The sequence below is a fragment of the Doryrhamphus excisus genome, linkage group LG11 (genome assembly GCF_037039965.1).
Source record: "Doryrhamphus excisus strain RoL-2023G ecotype Guam linkage group LG11, RoL_Dexc_Guam_v1.1, whole genome shotgun sequence".
NCBI lineage: Eukaryota > Metazoa > Chordata > Actinopteri > Syngnathiformes > Syngnathidae > Doryrhamphus > Doryrhamphus excisus.
Window position 1 is genome coordinate 6,562,199 of NC_136367.1, and position 16,556 is coordinate 6,578,754.

General features: G+C 46.6%; 2 protein-coding genes across 5 annotated transcripts; both read right to left on the reverse strand.

Moving 5' to 3' along the window:
* Positions 1 to 223: 223 nt before the first annotated feature.
* Positions 224 to 11,166, reverse strand: vta1 (vesicle (multivesicular body) trafficking 1). Of its 3 annotated transcripts, XM_078794596.1 has the most exons (9): positions 10,940 to 11,163; positions 8,070 to 8,164; positions 6,118 to 6,245; positions 5,390 to 5,465; positions 3,718 to 3,832; positions 1,893 to 1,982; positions 1,662 to 1,862; positions 1,485 to 1,565; positions 224 to 934 (listed from the first exon to the last, which is right to left on the reverse strand). In XM_078794596.1, the coding sequence occupies exons 1-9, from the start codon at positions 11,028 to 11,030 to the stop codon at positions 789 to 791; spliced, it is 1,023 nt and encodes a 340-aa protein (XP_078650722.1). In that variant the 5' UTR covers positions 11,031 to 11,163; the 3' UTR covers positions 224 to 788. The 3 variants fall into 3 exon arrangements, with proteins under 3 accessions (XP_078650722.1, XP_057935866.2, XP_057935874.2); XM_058079883.2 differs by having other exon boundaries at positions 1,662 to 1,982; XM_058079891.2 differs by lacking the exon at positions 1,485 to 1,565 and having other exon boundaries at positions 1,662 to 1,982; positions 10,940 to 11,166.
* Positions 11,167 to 12,180: 1,014 nt separating this feature from the next.
* LOC131131177 (gap junction epsilon-1 protein) lies at positions 12,181 to 15,289 on the reverse strand. Of its 2 annotated transcripts, none has more exons than XM_058075637.2 (4): positions 14,919 to 15,289; positions 13,865 to 14,047; positions 13,602 to 13,799; positions 12,181 to 13,516 (listed from the first exon to the last, which is right to left on the reverse strand). In XM_058075637.2, exons 1-4 carry the CDS (start codon positions 14,946 to 14,948, stop codon positions 13,319 to 13,321), a joined length of 609 nt encoding a protein of 202 aa, XP_057931620.1. In that variant the 5' UTR covers positions 14,949 to 15,289; the 3' UTR covers positions 12,181 to 13,318. The 2 variants fall into 2 exon arrangements, with proteins under 2 accessions (XP_057931620.1, XP_078650636.1); XM_078794510.1 differs by having other exon boundaries at positions 14,379 to 15,289.
* Between the last annotated feature and the right edge of the window lie 1,267 nt (positions 15,290 to 16,556).

A 16,556-nucleotide genomic window follows, 5' to 3' on the forward strand; every position in this document is an offset into this window, starting at 1 on the left:
CCTTCCGTACGACAGGCAAAACCGCTTTGCTGGAACGGTGAAGTTCTGTTCTTGATTTGGTTCCTCATTTGGTTCTTGATTGACACTAGCTGGTGTCCTACAACTAACACACCATCTTGAAGCACTCCCAGATCTTGAAATCCAATTAGAAAGGAGTGAATGTACTGTAATGTGTGAAAGTTAATAAAATCCATTTACGCATATATTTAAGCATTCCAGCAACTATAAGTCAAACATTTTATTGAAATGTTTTTGAAGGATTGCATCAGATTTACAAGTCAAGATTAGTGACAATAGTGGAAAGATATGGTTCACATGAGGATAGCATACTAGTACAGCAGAGCCGGTTGTGTTAGCATTAGCTTAGCATGGATGTTCATTGTACACGCAGCTTGCAAGTCAATGTATCCTGACACCTGTAGGGGGAGTCCTGGAGCAGATATGGCTACTGTCAATCAACACAAGCAACCGATAACCCAAATCATTTCTGGAAACAAAGTAAAGATGATGAGGCCTGTTTATTTGGGGTTCTGATGGAGAGTCAATCAAGGTCAGTTTTGGTCACATGGTAATTGTCAGTGCTAAATAAGGTGCCGCCTGTCCACTCTCATTGCTTGACAAGGTGCACTACGCCATGTCGTGTTCACAAGCGCATCATTTGATAACGAAACCGACCAAAGACTATAGCAGCCATTGTTAGAATCTGGTGTGTGTGTGTGTGAGAGAGAGAGAGAGAGAGAGAAGATATTGCAGATAGAGCGCTGCTGGGGTGGTGGAGGACAAAGGCATCATTCTTTGCCTGTGGTGAGCAGCTTGAGGGCCTTTTGGAGGTTCTGGATGGCAGTGGACACATCCTCATACTGAAGGGCGCTGCCTGCATACTTGCAGTACTTTTGGGCTTTGGTGAAGTCTTCTGGAGACAGATGAACATCACCTGCACACGTGGAGAAGCTTCAGAATGTGTCTTCATCACTCACTAACACACACAGGTAAAGGTGAAGCTGGAGTCAACAAAGATGCTGGCAGGCGAGGTTAATGTGTTATGGATGAAAATGTGCTGAAAAGGAAGGAAAAGTGCCAAAGCATGGTGATGCTCAGGAGGCTGACCAACTCCACTGTGGTGTATTTCAAGCTGTTGCGTGTGGCGAGAGCTAGGCCAGGAAGGCGGAGTTTAGCGGCGTGAGGTTTGTTTGAACGTGCAGAGCGCCAGAGTGGTCAACCACCGCCTCACCACTTGACCAGGGAGTCCACCACATAATGACATGTACTGTATTACACAAACATGCTCAACTCTGACATCCTTTTCCAGAGTGCATGCGTGTGTGTGTGTGTGTGTGTGTGTGAGCACACCCCCTCCAAACGTCTGTAATCTCCAACCCCTCCACTTCCCATTGCAGTGTCTGTACTTATTACATGTCAGCTAGTTTGCATGACACTGCTGTTGAATGTTGTCATGTCCAAAGTGAGTGTATGTGAACGCTCACCTTGGTGCTGGGTGTTGTTGAGCAGGGAGGGGGGGTCAATAGTGTGTGCGGCTCGAGGCATCGGTACTGGTTTGACTGCGTCTTTGAAGTCACGTATCACAAGGCAGAGACATAAGCAGCATGCTAAGCTACGCTGACTGCCACAAAAACATCTAACGTGATAACAAGCATTCCTACCTGTAGGGGGCGGCAACTCAGCAGGGGTGTTGGCGGGGGCGTGCGCTCCAGGAGGGATGTGGATGTTGTTGAAGTTGGCAGAGGGGGGGCCCGATGGCGCCAAATCTGAACCTGCGGCGAACCCCATGCCCGGGGTCGGACCACTGGCGAAACCCATGCCCGGGGTCGGACCCGCGGCGAACCCCATGCCCGGGGTCGGACCTGCGGCGAATCCCACGCCTGGGGTCGGACCCGCACTTAACGTCTGGTCCTGGGAGGAAGAGCCCCCCTGGAATGAACCCCGCGGTGAGAAGGCCTGACCTGAGAAACCTTCATCTCCATCTTGGTGTGAAGGATAACGAGGGGACAAAAGACATCAGTTCAAGTACGAGACAACAACACAAGCTCAGTATGCGCACCCTCACACACACCCTACACCTTCTTGCAGAAAGTGAAGAAGTTGAACAATCACTGACCAACAGAAATACATCATCACATGTTTGACCTTCATTCGGTCTCACACATCTTGACAGGACATCATATTTGTAACTTCATCCAACATGTTGCTGAAAACACACACTCAGGCTGCTGAAGATTCTTGAGAAAGATGAAAAACATGAAATGTGATAGAGCTCAAGCCTGCGGACCACTGCTGGGTGATTGATGGACATGGTGAAGTTGAAAAGGAGGAGGAAGAAGATGAAGAAGATAACAGGCTGAGAGGCTTCAATCATGCAAGCATGATGGAAAGGTGTGTTGCAGAGGATGAAGGCCGACCATGACTTGTCAGCACGACTTCCCCTGCAAGTGTTGTCAATCCCGTCAGTCACGTACTCCTGTGAAATTAATATTGTATACAATATTTACAGGCATGCTCCACTGGAAGAGTGGACCTCCTGGAGATAAAGGCATGTTATTATAGAGAGTGCTGAAGCGTCGCTATCTGATGAATTCCTGTCCTCAACGTCATATATAATGCTCTTGTTTGGAAATTGAAAATACCTTATTAACAAAGAAATAATGAACCTCATAATTGAATGTATCAAATTTAATATTGTTTTCTTCTGGATTGTTTTACGTTATGTCTCAGATGCAATACATCCAAAATAAAAATGGTGGACTGTTCATATCCTTAAGGGTCCTTCCTCAGTGTATTTATATCTTCAATATGTCAACTATCCCCTGGAGTGCCTTCATGTACATTTAGGAACGTGTGTGTGTTTGTTTAAATTTGTGTGTTTGTCACTCTGCAAGTTTATTAAGCAGCTCCACATCACTCTACCATGGCAACCAGCTGTTGGACGCCAGGTCCAGCGGCTTGTGCACCATGTGCTGATTGATCAGTAATGAGGTATACAAGGTGATTGACAGGTGGAGGTCCTTGTTGTCTGAATAAAGCAGCGTGCTGTCAGCAATGCATGCTGGGAGTGCAACATGGACAAAATATGCACTTAGCCTCAGTGTGTGTGTGTGTGTGTGTGTGTATTGAACGTGCACACGTGCAGAGCCTAGGGCTCCCCCAGGTGATGTCATGGCTGATATGTGTGTGTGTGGGGTGGGAGGGGTCCTGCAGATGGTCTTCATTTGTTTGCTGCTGAGTCGTCCCGAGAGGACTTTGAGGCGACGTGAAGGGGAGAAGTGAAAAGTTAAAGTGAGTCCAGATGGACAAAATGGAGTCACTACTCTAGAATGTTCCAGCGTGGTCTGACCACCGCGGCGTGCGGCGACGGAGGGCAGTGTGACACCAAACGCCTCGTTAACTCGGTTGGGCTCATTAGCCGCAGTCATCAATCAGAAGATAAACGGGCATCGACTAATTGGCTGCTTTCTTTCTCGGGAAAAAGCAGGTTGTACAAAGTGACATGGAGCGCAAGGATGATGAAGGACTAGTGCATGCTCTTCAGAAGACCACCGGGTGAAGGTGGTGTTGATGAGAAGTGCCAACAAAGCCAGCAGTCAAAAAGAAAGAACAGCTCCAACTCACAAGGACAAGGAAAAAGGCACTAATCCGCTGGATTCCCATCTAATCCCTGATAGCATTCACAAAACACACGCACAGCCATATCAGCATGCCCACCTGCTTCCTGCTCCAGCTCCATGCCGACCGGGCCGGCTTGAGGCGTCTCGCCGCTCTTCAGACAGTTGTGGATATACGTGGCCTTCCAGCGGGCGTACTTCCTGTGCTGGATGTTCTGATGGAGGCCAACCAAATTCAGGAATTATTTACATTTCTTCAAACCTCTCTCCTCACCTCTGTTCAAACAAATGATCTTTGGATGGACCGTGAAAGGTCAAAAGTTCTTGGTCTCGTGGTTGCTGCTGATGTTAGGATTCATACAGTATGTTGTTCTGACAGGACAGATATTGCTGGGTTGAGTGTGGAAAAGGTCCTAGTGGGTCTGGCAGGGTGAGGTTGGCACTGATTAGAGAAAATGGAGTGTTGGTGCTGTTAAGAAGATAAGGCAGGTGTTTTGAACTTAGGGACAATGGCTTGGTGGCCTCTTGTGAACTTTTGGCCTGTTGATTTAGCCTCAGCACTTTGCTATTCATCTTTACCTATCGCTAAAATAACACCGCACTATGGGAGCAGCAAGACAAAGGAATGTTTTTTTTTCACAACAATGCTGAAATGATGGTAAAATGGGACCACTTTGGCATTGGATCATTATCAGCATATATAAAGCCTCCTCCAACAGGAACCTTTTAAGGAACTCAAACTTAAATGTCTCTGGAATTTTGAAATACCAATAAAAAAAAACCTTCCTCAGAACCCCAGAAAACATCCAAAATCACCACAATCTTTTTTTCCAAACCCGGGACCTTTTGAGGGGCTGAAGAACGCTAACTGGTAGAACACAGTGGGGAGTATTTCATGTCTAAGCTCGTGTGTATCTGAAAACCTATTTTATTTTCATAAGTGAGCTCGCTGTGAACTCAGCAGTAAACTTCCTGGGTTGTCGCTCAGCCTTCCCCCTCCTTCCTCCACCCATGTCCCACCCAGGAAAGAGCAGGGTGGGGGTGTTTAAAAAAACACTTTAGGGTCATCAGGTGGGCGCCTTCCTTCATTGGTGTCTCAATGACAGGCCCGTGACACCGCCAGAGAGCCCATCGGCAACACCTGGCACCCCAGGTGTGTGCCCCCCCCCTGCTTTGAGCCCAGCAAGGGTCCTTGTGCTTGATCTTGCTTCTTTCAGCCGCTTGAGACTGATCTTATTGCCTGTGGCAGAGCCTGTCCATGAATGCCAAGGTCTTTCATGAGCCTCATAGTAGAGGAAGCCACAAAGCCTCTGCACACAATAACCCCTACAGAAAGCTTTCTAGATCTTCCAGAACCCGCACCTATTCCAGCTGTATTTCCAAAACGGTGTGTTTTAATTTATTCCACCCCTGGCCCGCCTCCAGGCCCACTCTGCTGTGATTGGTCACAACATCATTACTGGAAATGTGGGCCACGTGTTTAAAAAAAACTAACTCTGGTAGGTCCTCCGATTGTGGTGAAAAAAGGTTATTAGCAACATATCAGCGAGCTTGTAATTTGCATGGATGTAGGTAAGACGCTTCCTGTATGCACACTCTATAATGCTACACAGACAACAGCTGACTTACACAAGATAAACACAATTAGGACACTGATAAATTGTTATTTACAAAGCAGATACCTGAGCCACGATGATGGAACTGTCCACTTACATATCCTCTCAATGATTGTGAAACCGTGAGAGGATCAAGCGAACGAGGAGAAAACTCACCTCATCTGATAACTCTCCAAAGACGGACAGGACATCCAGCAGCAGACTGGCCGTGTAGAAAGACTTGATCATGTTCCTGAATGTGACACAAACAAGCCGCTCGATGAACATTTGACACCTTATTCTGGATGAGGAAATGCTTAGGAAATCAAACGTGTCCTTGTTTAACCTGTGCTCCTGGATGTGGACGTATGAACATGTGGAAAAGACATGATGGGATCTGCATTCAATGTTCTGCAACAGCAAGCCAACAGCCTCCACAGGGGGTGCCACACACTTGAGGTGAAGCAAATATTTAACCAGTCTTTCCATGATGAACCGCGAGACCAGTTCTTCTATGTAGCGCGTTCAATTGCAGAAAAAGGGCTCATCTATCCAAGGAACATGTTTACTTGTGGACACACAGCATAAGGATTTCCTATTGGGCTGGAGGAAGTTTCTTATGCACTTATTTTGGTATTTGTTTACGTTGGTGTGCCTACTTTAGCGTAGCATGTGTGTGCAGCTTGTAGTCTTGTGACAGCACACACAGCTACTGCCATTCATTTCAACGACACTCACTCGCCCAGCTAGCTAGGCTGCATCCACCTTGGCAGCTTTGATTTCCAGGATGGCCGATGAAGAATGCTGAGAATGTTGGCTGCAAGCAGGTGCTCGTTCCCCAGATGGAGATCAAGCACGATCCGGCTCACGTCAAAACCCACGAAGCTGAACCACGTGAAACTTACTTGTGGAATCGCCCAGCTCGGTCCTCGTTGTCAGCATACAGGAACATCTTCAAGGCGTAGTTTTCGACGTGCGCATTGCCAACCACCTCCTGAGTGATGGAGTCATTTTCTTTCAGCTCTTCTTTCATCTGGCAAACAACACAAGTACACATATGTATACCATCAGTGCTTTTCTTGGCCTGCATGCCACACAACACAACTACACGATTCATCTTCAAGGAGTGACATTTAGAAAACCAAGGCTTCAAGATGTTCGCTTCAAGTTTCCTATAAAAGCACTTGAGCAAACATTCTGCTTCCGTGCAGCAGGTAGACCCTGACAGGCCTGAATAGACCCACTGTTCACTAACCTAATCTGTATGTATGTGTGTGTGTGTGTGTGTGTGTGTGTGTGTTGGATGGAGAATGGAGATAAAAAAAAACCCAGGAAAATAAAAGACTCTCTCTCTTCGGATGAATTTAAAAAGCCACAAACACCATTTGTACTGAATTATTTGCTCCTGTACTACCGCTTTATGCCACAGGGAGCGTTAGTGAGTCACTAGTAGTATTACTAGCTTTGTGCCCCGTCATTACTCAATCCGTACTGAAATGCAATCAGTTCTACCGCAGAATGCGCCTACATCTGGTCTGCCTATTTTTCGACAGTCATGTGTCGGTCAAGCCAATTTGTACTACAACACATTTGAAATTAAATTGAAATCTTTTTCTCTTATTATTTTTTAGGAGCTCGGCCTGCATCTTTCTCATTGAAATACATGCAACCAGAAAGTCAAAATGCATATCGCAGTGTTACTCATGCCATGTGATTTAGCATCGTACTGCTAATAAAAACATCCTGGTGCCCCCTGCTGGTGGAGCAGTCTCAAGAAAAGGGGACAGCGATATGAAATTATGGAGAAAAAGAAGTAGCAGCAAGTCCAACAGATCAGACAACATGTGTCACTGCTGGTAATTTCACACCCTGACACCAGCAGCGTTTTTCCAGCTAGCATTCAGCACGCAAAATAGAATTAATGAGGCAGACCTGCTGCTGTGTCTTCTTTAGCCTCACAACCTGGAGGCCATCTTCTCCTTTGACACACACATCATAGTGGCTCATTAAGTTACTTTCACACTATAACCTCAATGCAACCTTCACACCATGTCCCATGTCTCACTACTGTCACATCACAACACAACACGAGGATAACACATTAAGACGACACTATGTGAGGACAACACAGCATGACGGAAACATAACATGTGGACGACACAACATGAGGACACAGATTAAAGTATAGGATGTGTGTCCTGCTGGGAGGTGTTTCCTGAGTACGTGTGTGTGACAGTAATTAACATCAGCTGTGTGTGTGTGTGTGTGTGTTGTTGATGTTGTTGGGTACACAACTATTAGTTATCAGTGACCTGAAAAAGGCTCACATTTCCAGCAAAGAAAAACTCAAGGCAAACGATTAAGACTTTTTGCCAGCCGTCCGCTGAGGTGGTGAGGCTACCGAGAGGGGCGGAGCCCTGTGTTGATTGGTGGACAGAAAACAGTCACGAACAAAAACAAGAAAATGCCCCTTTGTGTGTTGACTTTGGTGCCACTGAGCGTGTAGTATTTTCGGTACCAACATTAGAACCAAATCCTGGACTGAACGGCTCGGTGGACACATGGACGTCTGTCTCTTGAGAACAAATTTGTTTGCTTGACCCCTGCTGGGACGCCTGGAGCCCCCGCCCCCCGTGTCCTAACAAGACTATAAAATGTAAATGCCCTGGCAGCCAACATGACTTTTTCGCCTCCAGTGTGACTCAGCTGGAAATATCGCTTAATGGCGGTTGTCACATAAACACGCAATCACTTCCTGTTTCTTCAGTCACACTTCCGTTCAATGTTTACCTTTATTTTGGAAAAGGCTGGGCATTTTGAGGGTTGAATATTGTCATATTGTCAGGACCAGACTTACCAGCTCCAGCTGGTCCATGAGCTTGACCAGGAACTTTCTGCACTCAGGAGTTTTACTGTCCAGCTTCATTCCAGTCTGCATGGCGTACAGGCGGCCTGCAACAAACACAAACAAAGGTGCTAAGCTTGACTCGCATCTGCAAGGTTGAACTTGATTTGGGCACTCAAGTCCCAATTATACCATGGCGAAACGTCCGCGCAACAAAGTCTTTGGGGTTATTACCTTAGCCTTCTGATTGTCACACAATGTGAGTGTGAGTGTTATGCACATGGCTTCGCTGTCGTGAGCCTCGAAAACTAAAAAAAAAAGTCAAGTGTTTTTCTTCAAATGCTGCATTAAAGCTTTTTACACCCGCGGGGTATGTGCTAGCAGTTATGTTCCACACAGCAGACATGATTGTTTCTGTTTTGAGGGAAAAAAGGAAGACCACACTGCCCAAAATGGTCGCAGTAGGCTGCAATGGTGCTAGCCATCGCCTTTTGTGATTGCCGTTGAAAGTCATTTATCGCCATAGGCAGACCACACCATTTTTTTACAGAAATCATCCAACACTGATTAGTGACCGATCTATCGGAGCATCCCGGACAGCAGCTCCTCTTCCTCGTCATCCCCCAAAAAATTCCAACATCATGTATCAAGTATTGGGTGTTTAAAAAGATTTTTTTACAGGAAACAACACAGTAATGCGCTCGACTATGAAAGCGCCGATGACTGCTGATATCCCGACTAAAGAGTTATTACGCCCAATGCGCTCAATCTGTGAGCCACTTAAGATGTTGTATGTAAGTAACATCCCTATTAAATCTTAGTGGATGGTTTATTCATTGATTTTACCGCTAGACAATGAGAGACCAACAATCCATGACAAGTGCAAACGTGGCGTCAGGACTCTCCTGGGATGAAGAGTGCTTGGACGTGTCCGTGGTTAATTGTGTTTACTGATAGGAGAGCTGTGTGCTTAAACACTCACGCACACACATAAGGTTTGTGTAGTGCAACACCTACTTGGTCTGTTACCATGGCAATAGCTTCCTGTAGCGCCCAGTACTTTAAGCAAAACAACTCCTCTATGTCTCTTTTCAGGACCGTACTGTATCTTCCTGGCTTCAGCGTTCCAGAGCGTGACATGATGAATATCCCCAGCCAAACACGACTTGCTGCTGACCTCCAGTGGACACGCTTCCTCATGGTGCACTGTTAGATTCTCTCCCAGCTGGCGTCATTCCAATAGTCATCCCGCTTCAACACCATGTTTGACAGCTAAACCCATGTGGGCGTGCACGGTGACTGTAATACACGTGCGACACCCTGCTGGGAACCAGTCTATTCAGTTGCCTCTTCTGTAACAGACATTTTTAGTCTATATCTAGAAGTTGGGATAATATATTCAGGATCGCAGTAACAGACATGAGGACAATTGAGGTTAGCTAATTGCAAAGCAGGCTGCTGGTTTGAAGTTTATATACACATTTGTTGAGCGTATTGATGGAACGCAGCATTCACAAAACAGAGCGAGCTGCAGATGAGTGGCGTCTCCATTAACACAACCGCTGGAGAAACAAAGCTCTTCTTTGGCATGTCTTGCCGCACGGCCTGCTGTGGCCTCCTCAGAATCAACATGTTTTGCTGGTAGGGAATCAGGAACCCCAACCACATCACTCCATCAAAACCAAACCACTTCCACATCACAGAGATAATCCTCTGTCTGTAGTGTCCGCTTCTCCTCTGCCTTCAGCCCTCTTGTCTTCCTCTCATTTTCGCTCTGCCTTTCTCCGCCGGGTTCAGATCGGGGGGGATCTTCCTCTTCCTTTTAGTATTTAATAATGCTTTATTTTTTACTTCCTTATTGTTTTTTGTGCCCTTAAGCAAGTGTGCAGCTATGGATGTTCATCATGTTGCATTTATAGCTTACCTCTTGCTCCATTGTTTACACTCGGGAGCAGCTGTTCGCTTTGAGCACCACTTCGCTACGGCGAATATCCCCGGTATCGGAGGAGGAGAGACAGCATAGTGAGAGTGAAAAAAGACAGTATAAAGGTTTACTGGTTTACTGTCTGTCATCATGGGGAAGGTGAGATGGATGCGCTAACCATGCTAACACGGCTGCAGAGAGACTACCATGAGTGCAGCATGATTGCACTTAAGATTGAAGATTAGATTTATCGATGCCACTATCCTCATTAGGGTCGCGGGACATTATATTCAACTTTTTCTATATATACTATTTTATTTCAACGGCTATTTTTCTATAAGACGACAACGTCTAGCAAGGTGACGGAACAACTTGGACATTTTAGCCCGATGGTGCCCCTGCAGGAGGTCTCAATAAAGCGTGCCCAGGTAGGCAACCACGTCGCCATGTGACAGCCGTTGTTTCTTCGTTGCCATGGTCATGAGGCGGCTTGGGTGTCATGAGGTAAGCATAAAAGTATGAGGCAACGAGCTGGAGAACATTCCTTAGAGTTGAAACATCATCATCCTCACACTTGCGGAGCAGGTTTGGTCAGGTGTCCAATATGAAGCCTGAAGAAAAAGTAGGAAAACTAACAACAAAATCAACGTTTTGTCTGATCTTCTGTCATGACAAAAGCAGATCACGTGTCAGCCCGCCCAGTACCATGTCAGGCTCCCCGCGCTCGCGCACGCACATACACACACACACATACAGGCGCGCGCGCGTACACACACACACACACACACACACACACACACACACAGCAAACCTCAGTGAAGCTGTTGTCATCTAAGTCAACCTCTAGCATTAGTTCGATTAACTACATGAACGCTATTGACGCTGAATTGTGTCCGCCTGAGCTCCAAGTAAAAGTTAGGTTGAGCTTATGCTAAGCTAGCGTTAGCCACTCACTCACAGTAGTAAGCCACCACTGGGTCTCTTTTCTCGTGTTCCTGTGCGGTCCGCAGGTGGTGCTGGACAGCCTTGAGCTGGGTCGGTATCGCCATGTCTTCTAGAACTTTCCCGGGACGAACAAAACCACAAAAACACACGACGGACCTCTTGTTGTTGTAGCTCTACCGGTCCTCTCACTTCCGCGTGTCTAACCAATAAGGCGCCATTACGTCATCGGTCATTCTTCTTTGTTGGTCCTCGGCTTTGCCTTCCTTTGAAGCAAAGTTTATTCTGCTCAAATGATACTTATAATATTTATGAAATATGAGATATTTATGAAATGATTATTAAGAACAACAACGCCCACAGTCAATGATAAAACTGATATGTTCAAAATCAATCACACATTTAACTGGAAGCAAAGTAGGATACATTGGAAATACAAATATTTATTTGATGTAGCAAGGAACCCAATAATGATTCATGTAAAACTAAACATTAGCATGGAGACGGTATTAACGACAGGGCTAGCTGCATTAGCATGTGAAGGTATTAGCAGCAGGGCGAGCTGCTAACCACATTAGCACGTGAAGGACGATATCACTTATAGAGCTGCATTCTCATAGATGATACGCTTGATAAAATTATATATCTTTGTCATGATCTTTCCCCACCATATTTCCACATGCTAACTATTATATCGGACACGTAGGATACTTGCTGGCCTGCTTATTTTCAAAATAAAAGTAACTTAAAGTCTCACACAATGCAATCAGCCATAATGCCAGGATATTAAGAATCGGGGCGGAAGAGGCGTTTTCAAGCCGGAAAGACACCAGAGCCAGTGGTCTCTGAACCAGGACAGGACAGGTTGCCATGGGAACCATGGCAAATTGATTATCGATAACCCCCCCTTCCCTAATCAAGTAAGACTATCTATCTCGAATGTGAGGAGGTCAGACATTTTTGAGAGCAGCCATGATGCGCCAAGATGTTCTCCCTTCTCGAGAAGGCGGGCTCTTGAGTGTACATTTTAAAAAATCAATTTAAGACGGTAAATCTGAGATTGAGAGCCAGTCGGTTAGTCTTTATTGGACATAACGGAACACGAAGGGTATGTTGAAAGCATTAGTGGCAGGGTTAGCATGATGCAGGTATCTCCATGAGGTAGTGTCGCCATGTTTGTTGTACATATTAGCTGATCTCTGAGCACCCCCACCCCCACCCCACCACCACCCCTAAAAAAAAGATAAATGAGTCAAGATGTGATGCAGCATCTACCGGCAGTGGGTCGAGTTCATCAGTGTTAGCCTTTGACACGTCACCAGGAAAAGCAGGTCTTATTAAAAAGTGGAATAAACAGCAAAGCCAGCTTAAGACGTTTGAACGTTAATCATAACTAATTGTAACAACGGCATGCATGCACAGATGTCATCTAACTGTGTGATTGTTTAATAGGAAGAACATTCAGTGGCAAATGGTACAAGCATGGACCATCACAACACAAAGTAAAGCACAGGGAAACACAGCAGTTTCAAATCCTCTTAAAGCCGCCGCCGCCGTCGCCGTGCCGCCGTGCGCAATGGAGGCTTTCATCAGCGCTTTAAAAGCATTGGAAATGAGGGTTTGATCCACTTTTGTCTGCTAATGCAATTTTGTACCTGAGATGAAAAACAGATTGCTGCAAAGTTCTTCACAAAACTTGGATGGATGTCTGATGAAGAAAATAAAAACAAAGTAGCTTACACGCGTTATGTGACTCCACCAAATCAAAGATAAGTCAATACTTGACACTTTCAATGAGACCAAAAGGGTCGTTTAAGAACATTTGATGCTGCTGTCGTCCATTTAATCATGAAAAGAATCCACTTCCTCCACAGTTAAGACTGGCCTGCTTTGTGTTGAACACGTTTAGATTTCACGTCCATGGTCACCAATCGTCTTTTTACATTTCCAACTTTTCAATCCCTATATGAGCGTCAACGCAGGCTTTCTTTGGAGACAGCTACAAGTGTGCTCCTCTCCATGGAGGAAAGGTCACAATGGGCACACACACACACACACACACACATGGTGGAAGTGTCACACACGGAAGTGTGAGGAAGGATGCACCTGAGCAGGTGGCTCATGCATGTCCATGTTGTGTCCGTCCATCCTGAGTCCCCGTGATGGGAAGCACTTGATCAGGTCCAAGAGCAGCCAGCTTCCATGTCTGTCCTCTTCACAGGACACCTATTGGACCTCCCGGCTGTGGCGTGTTCTGCAGACTAGAACCTTTGGCTTCCATCTGACATAGAACCTGGGATGACCCCCACTTCAGAATATTTCACAATGGAGCATAGGTGGCGCTCCTGTGTTATCTTCCAAGAGGCTGACAGGAAGTCAACATGTCGTGTGCGCGTCATTGGTTGTTGAGATAGCCGAGTCGTCTGCAGAGTATCTCAAAGATCTCAGCGATGCAGAGAAGGATGGTGATGACGGTGAAGGTGTACATGGCGCTAAGGAAGATGGTCTTCTCGAAGTGCTCGGGCACCATGCACTTTGTCACGTTGAAGGCCTTCTCCAAAGCGCTGGCATCACACATGTAGAGCGGGTGAACCTGCAGGAACAAGAACACATGGAAAAACCTAGAATCGCCTAGAAGGGCACGTGCTGGTACACCAGACAGGGTGGAGACGTCACACCTGGAAGCCAAACAGGTGACTCTGCAGCCAGAAGGCGATGACTTCCAGAATGATGCGTAGGAGAACAGAGATGATGTAGAAGACGGTGTAGATGGGTCGCTCCAGGATCTCCTCCTGGTCGATGTTCTTGCAGGCTGCGTAGAGGTGGAAGACCGCCCCCGGAACCAGCACCGTGACCAGCTGTAACGCCCAGAAGACCTGCAGGAGAAGGCCGGGAACCAGTCAAGACGCTGAGAGTCTGTATTGTGGGCTGGTCCTGGTACCTGCGGCGTTATGGGTCTGAACTGGTTGTAGCAGTACAAGTTGAGCTCTCTGCGATCCGGGTCGCAGCTGAAGTGCAGCGCTTCATTTCCATACACGGCAAAGCCCAAAACTCCCAGGAAGAACATCCGCACCGAGCCGAAGAACAAGGTGTGGAACTGGCCGATCACCGTCGGAGGCCTGAGCTGGAAAGCACACGTACACACACACACATACACACACACACGAATGAGGCGCCATTGACAGCCTGCACGCACACGCGCAGGTGCAGTGATGGCGTGTATTGAGGTGCCGCGTGCGGCATAGCCAACGCTTCTTTTGTCAGCACATAAATCACTCAGCTGAAGGCTGAAAGCTTTTTGGCGCCACACAAAGCCTCCATCAGACCCAAGCCTCTTCGGCCTTCATCATTTCTCCACTAACGCCACCAGCCGCTCCACAATGGCCGCTCCGTCCAACAGAACCGGAGTGACCCCGAAAGAGACGGAGCGTCAGCCAAAGCTAAACGTTACTTACGCATCCTTCATAGAAATTTTTGATGTAGTTTAAAGACATGTTCGGGCCGTCGCTCCGAGTCCAGGAGGGTTCTGGGCCCGCACGGCACCGCCGACACGACCTCCCTCTGCCTCGCCGTCCCCAAAGCCCGTGTCAATGCATATTTTTTGGCCTTTTATCCCCGCATCAATTGACTGGCTCAGTAGACACAGAGGGGCCAACAAAGGCCCAGCATTATAATCCCTATAGGACTCTGTCAGCGAAAAAAAAAACAACCTCCAGTTGGAGGCACACAATGCTCACGCTGGAAAACACAAAGACACAAAGTCCAAACCTTCGCTCGCTACCACACAACGTCAGGTGAAGGAGGACCGAGCGTGACGAAAAGACAAAAGTCAGAAAGTGATGACAACACACCCTGCACTGCAAATACTTCTGGAAGAGCATTGACGCGGTGCCGCTGTCCCAAATCCCAAACACAAGACGTCCCTCGTCCCCCACAGACGCAAAGCACCTCCACTGCAACGACACCAAAGTTTGTCAAAGAAAAAGTCCACACACCAACCGTAATCCTGGCGGCGTGTTGTTCATCCCCCCTCTTTTTCACACTCACAGGTCCTAAACTCACGCCGCTCCCTGCCCAGGGAAGGTCAAGTTACGCCCCCGCCGCCCGGGGGTGCTTCCTGTCCGCCCTTTCAAAATAAACAAGAAGATAAACAAGAAGACCGGCCGTTGACAAACATCAGGAAAAAATGACCTTCCTGTTTTGTCTCGTCACCTCGTTACCTTTGACCCGAAGATGATGACGATGATGATGATGATGACGATGATGATGATGATGACGATGATGATGATGATGATGATGATGACAATGACGCTCCGTCTAAAATGTGTGTGTGCGTGTAGCATGTGTAACTAGAGCACCGAGTCACTTACAGGTGGGACCTGGTGATAAGACCACAAGAAACGTGTCGCTACTGCTCCCTGCTGAGTGTGCGTGTGTGCGCATGTGTGTGACCTCAATCACTGACACACTTCTTAACGTTCTACTCAATCACATAATGATCACTCAAAAATGTCTTGAACAGATTATGTACCATATTACAGTACTACTACTACTACTACTACTACATGGAAAGAAGAATACAAGTACAGTAGCAACTCAGTTCTCGTACACACCGGTTTCAGACAAAAATTATTACCAATAATGATTCATGTAAAACTAAACATTAACATGGCGACGGTATTAATGACAGGGCTAGCTGCATTAGCATGGTATTAGCGGCAGGGCGAGCTGCTAACCACATTAGCACGTGAAGGACAATATCACTAATAGCGCTGCATTCTCATAGATCAGGGGTCTCAAACACGCGGCCCGCGGGCCAAATGTGGCCCGCAGGACACTTGTTTGAGGCCCCCGCCTTGATATGAAAGTTTAATGTTAGTGCGGCCCGCGCAAGTTTGATATGGATGCTGTATGGCAGGGGTGCTCATTAAGTCGATCGCGATCTACCGGTCGATCGCGGAGGTGGTACTGGTCGATCACTGGTCGATCGCGGCGTGACATTAAAAAAATATCATCCTAGCATCAATGCCATCACTTGATTGATATACAGGGCAGCCATTCAGATGACAACTGAATGTTGCCCTTCGGGTGACCAATCAAATCAAACAACGTCTCTAAGTGCAGCAGAACTTACGATGTCAGCCTATCATCCATCCCCGTTACTTGATTGACATACAGGACAACCAATCAGATGACAACTGAATTTTGACCTTTAGGTCACCGCTCATGCGTAAACAACGATGCAAAGTGCTAAGCTAGTCGGCGAATTGCGTCAGATTTTAAGCCCCCGCTAAAGTTTATGGTCACTAAAATGAATGAAGGAGCTGGACCAAGTAAAAAGGCAAAAACATATCACTTCCATACGGAATGGGAGGTGGACTTTTTTTTCACAATGTCTTTTTCAAAGTGCGTTTGCCTGGCTAACCTGGCTATCAGCAGCTACTGTCCGGACTATGCATCCCTGGCTGATTCAATTCAGTGCAAGTCATCAAAGTAAACTCAGGTAATTACAAAAAATGTTAATAGTTAATTATGTGTGCTTTGCAATATTGGCTCATTTGGTTATGTAAGGTACATCAACATACATTGTACGTACAAATAATCCTCAATACATTTGAAAATAAATAGATGTT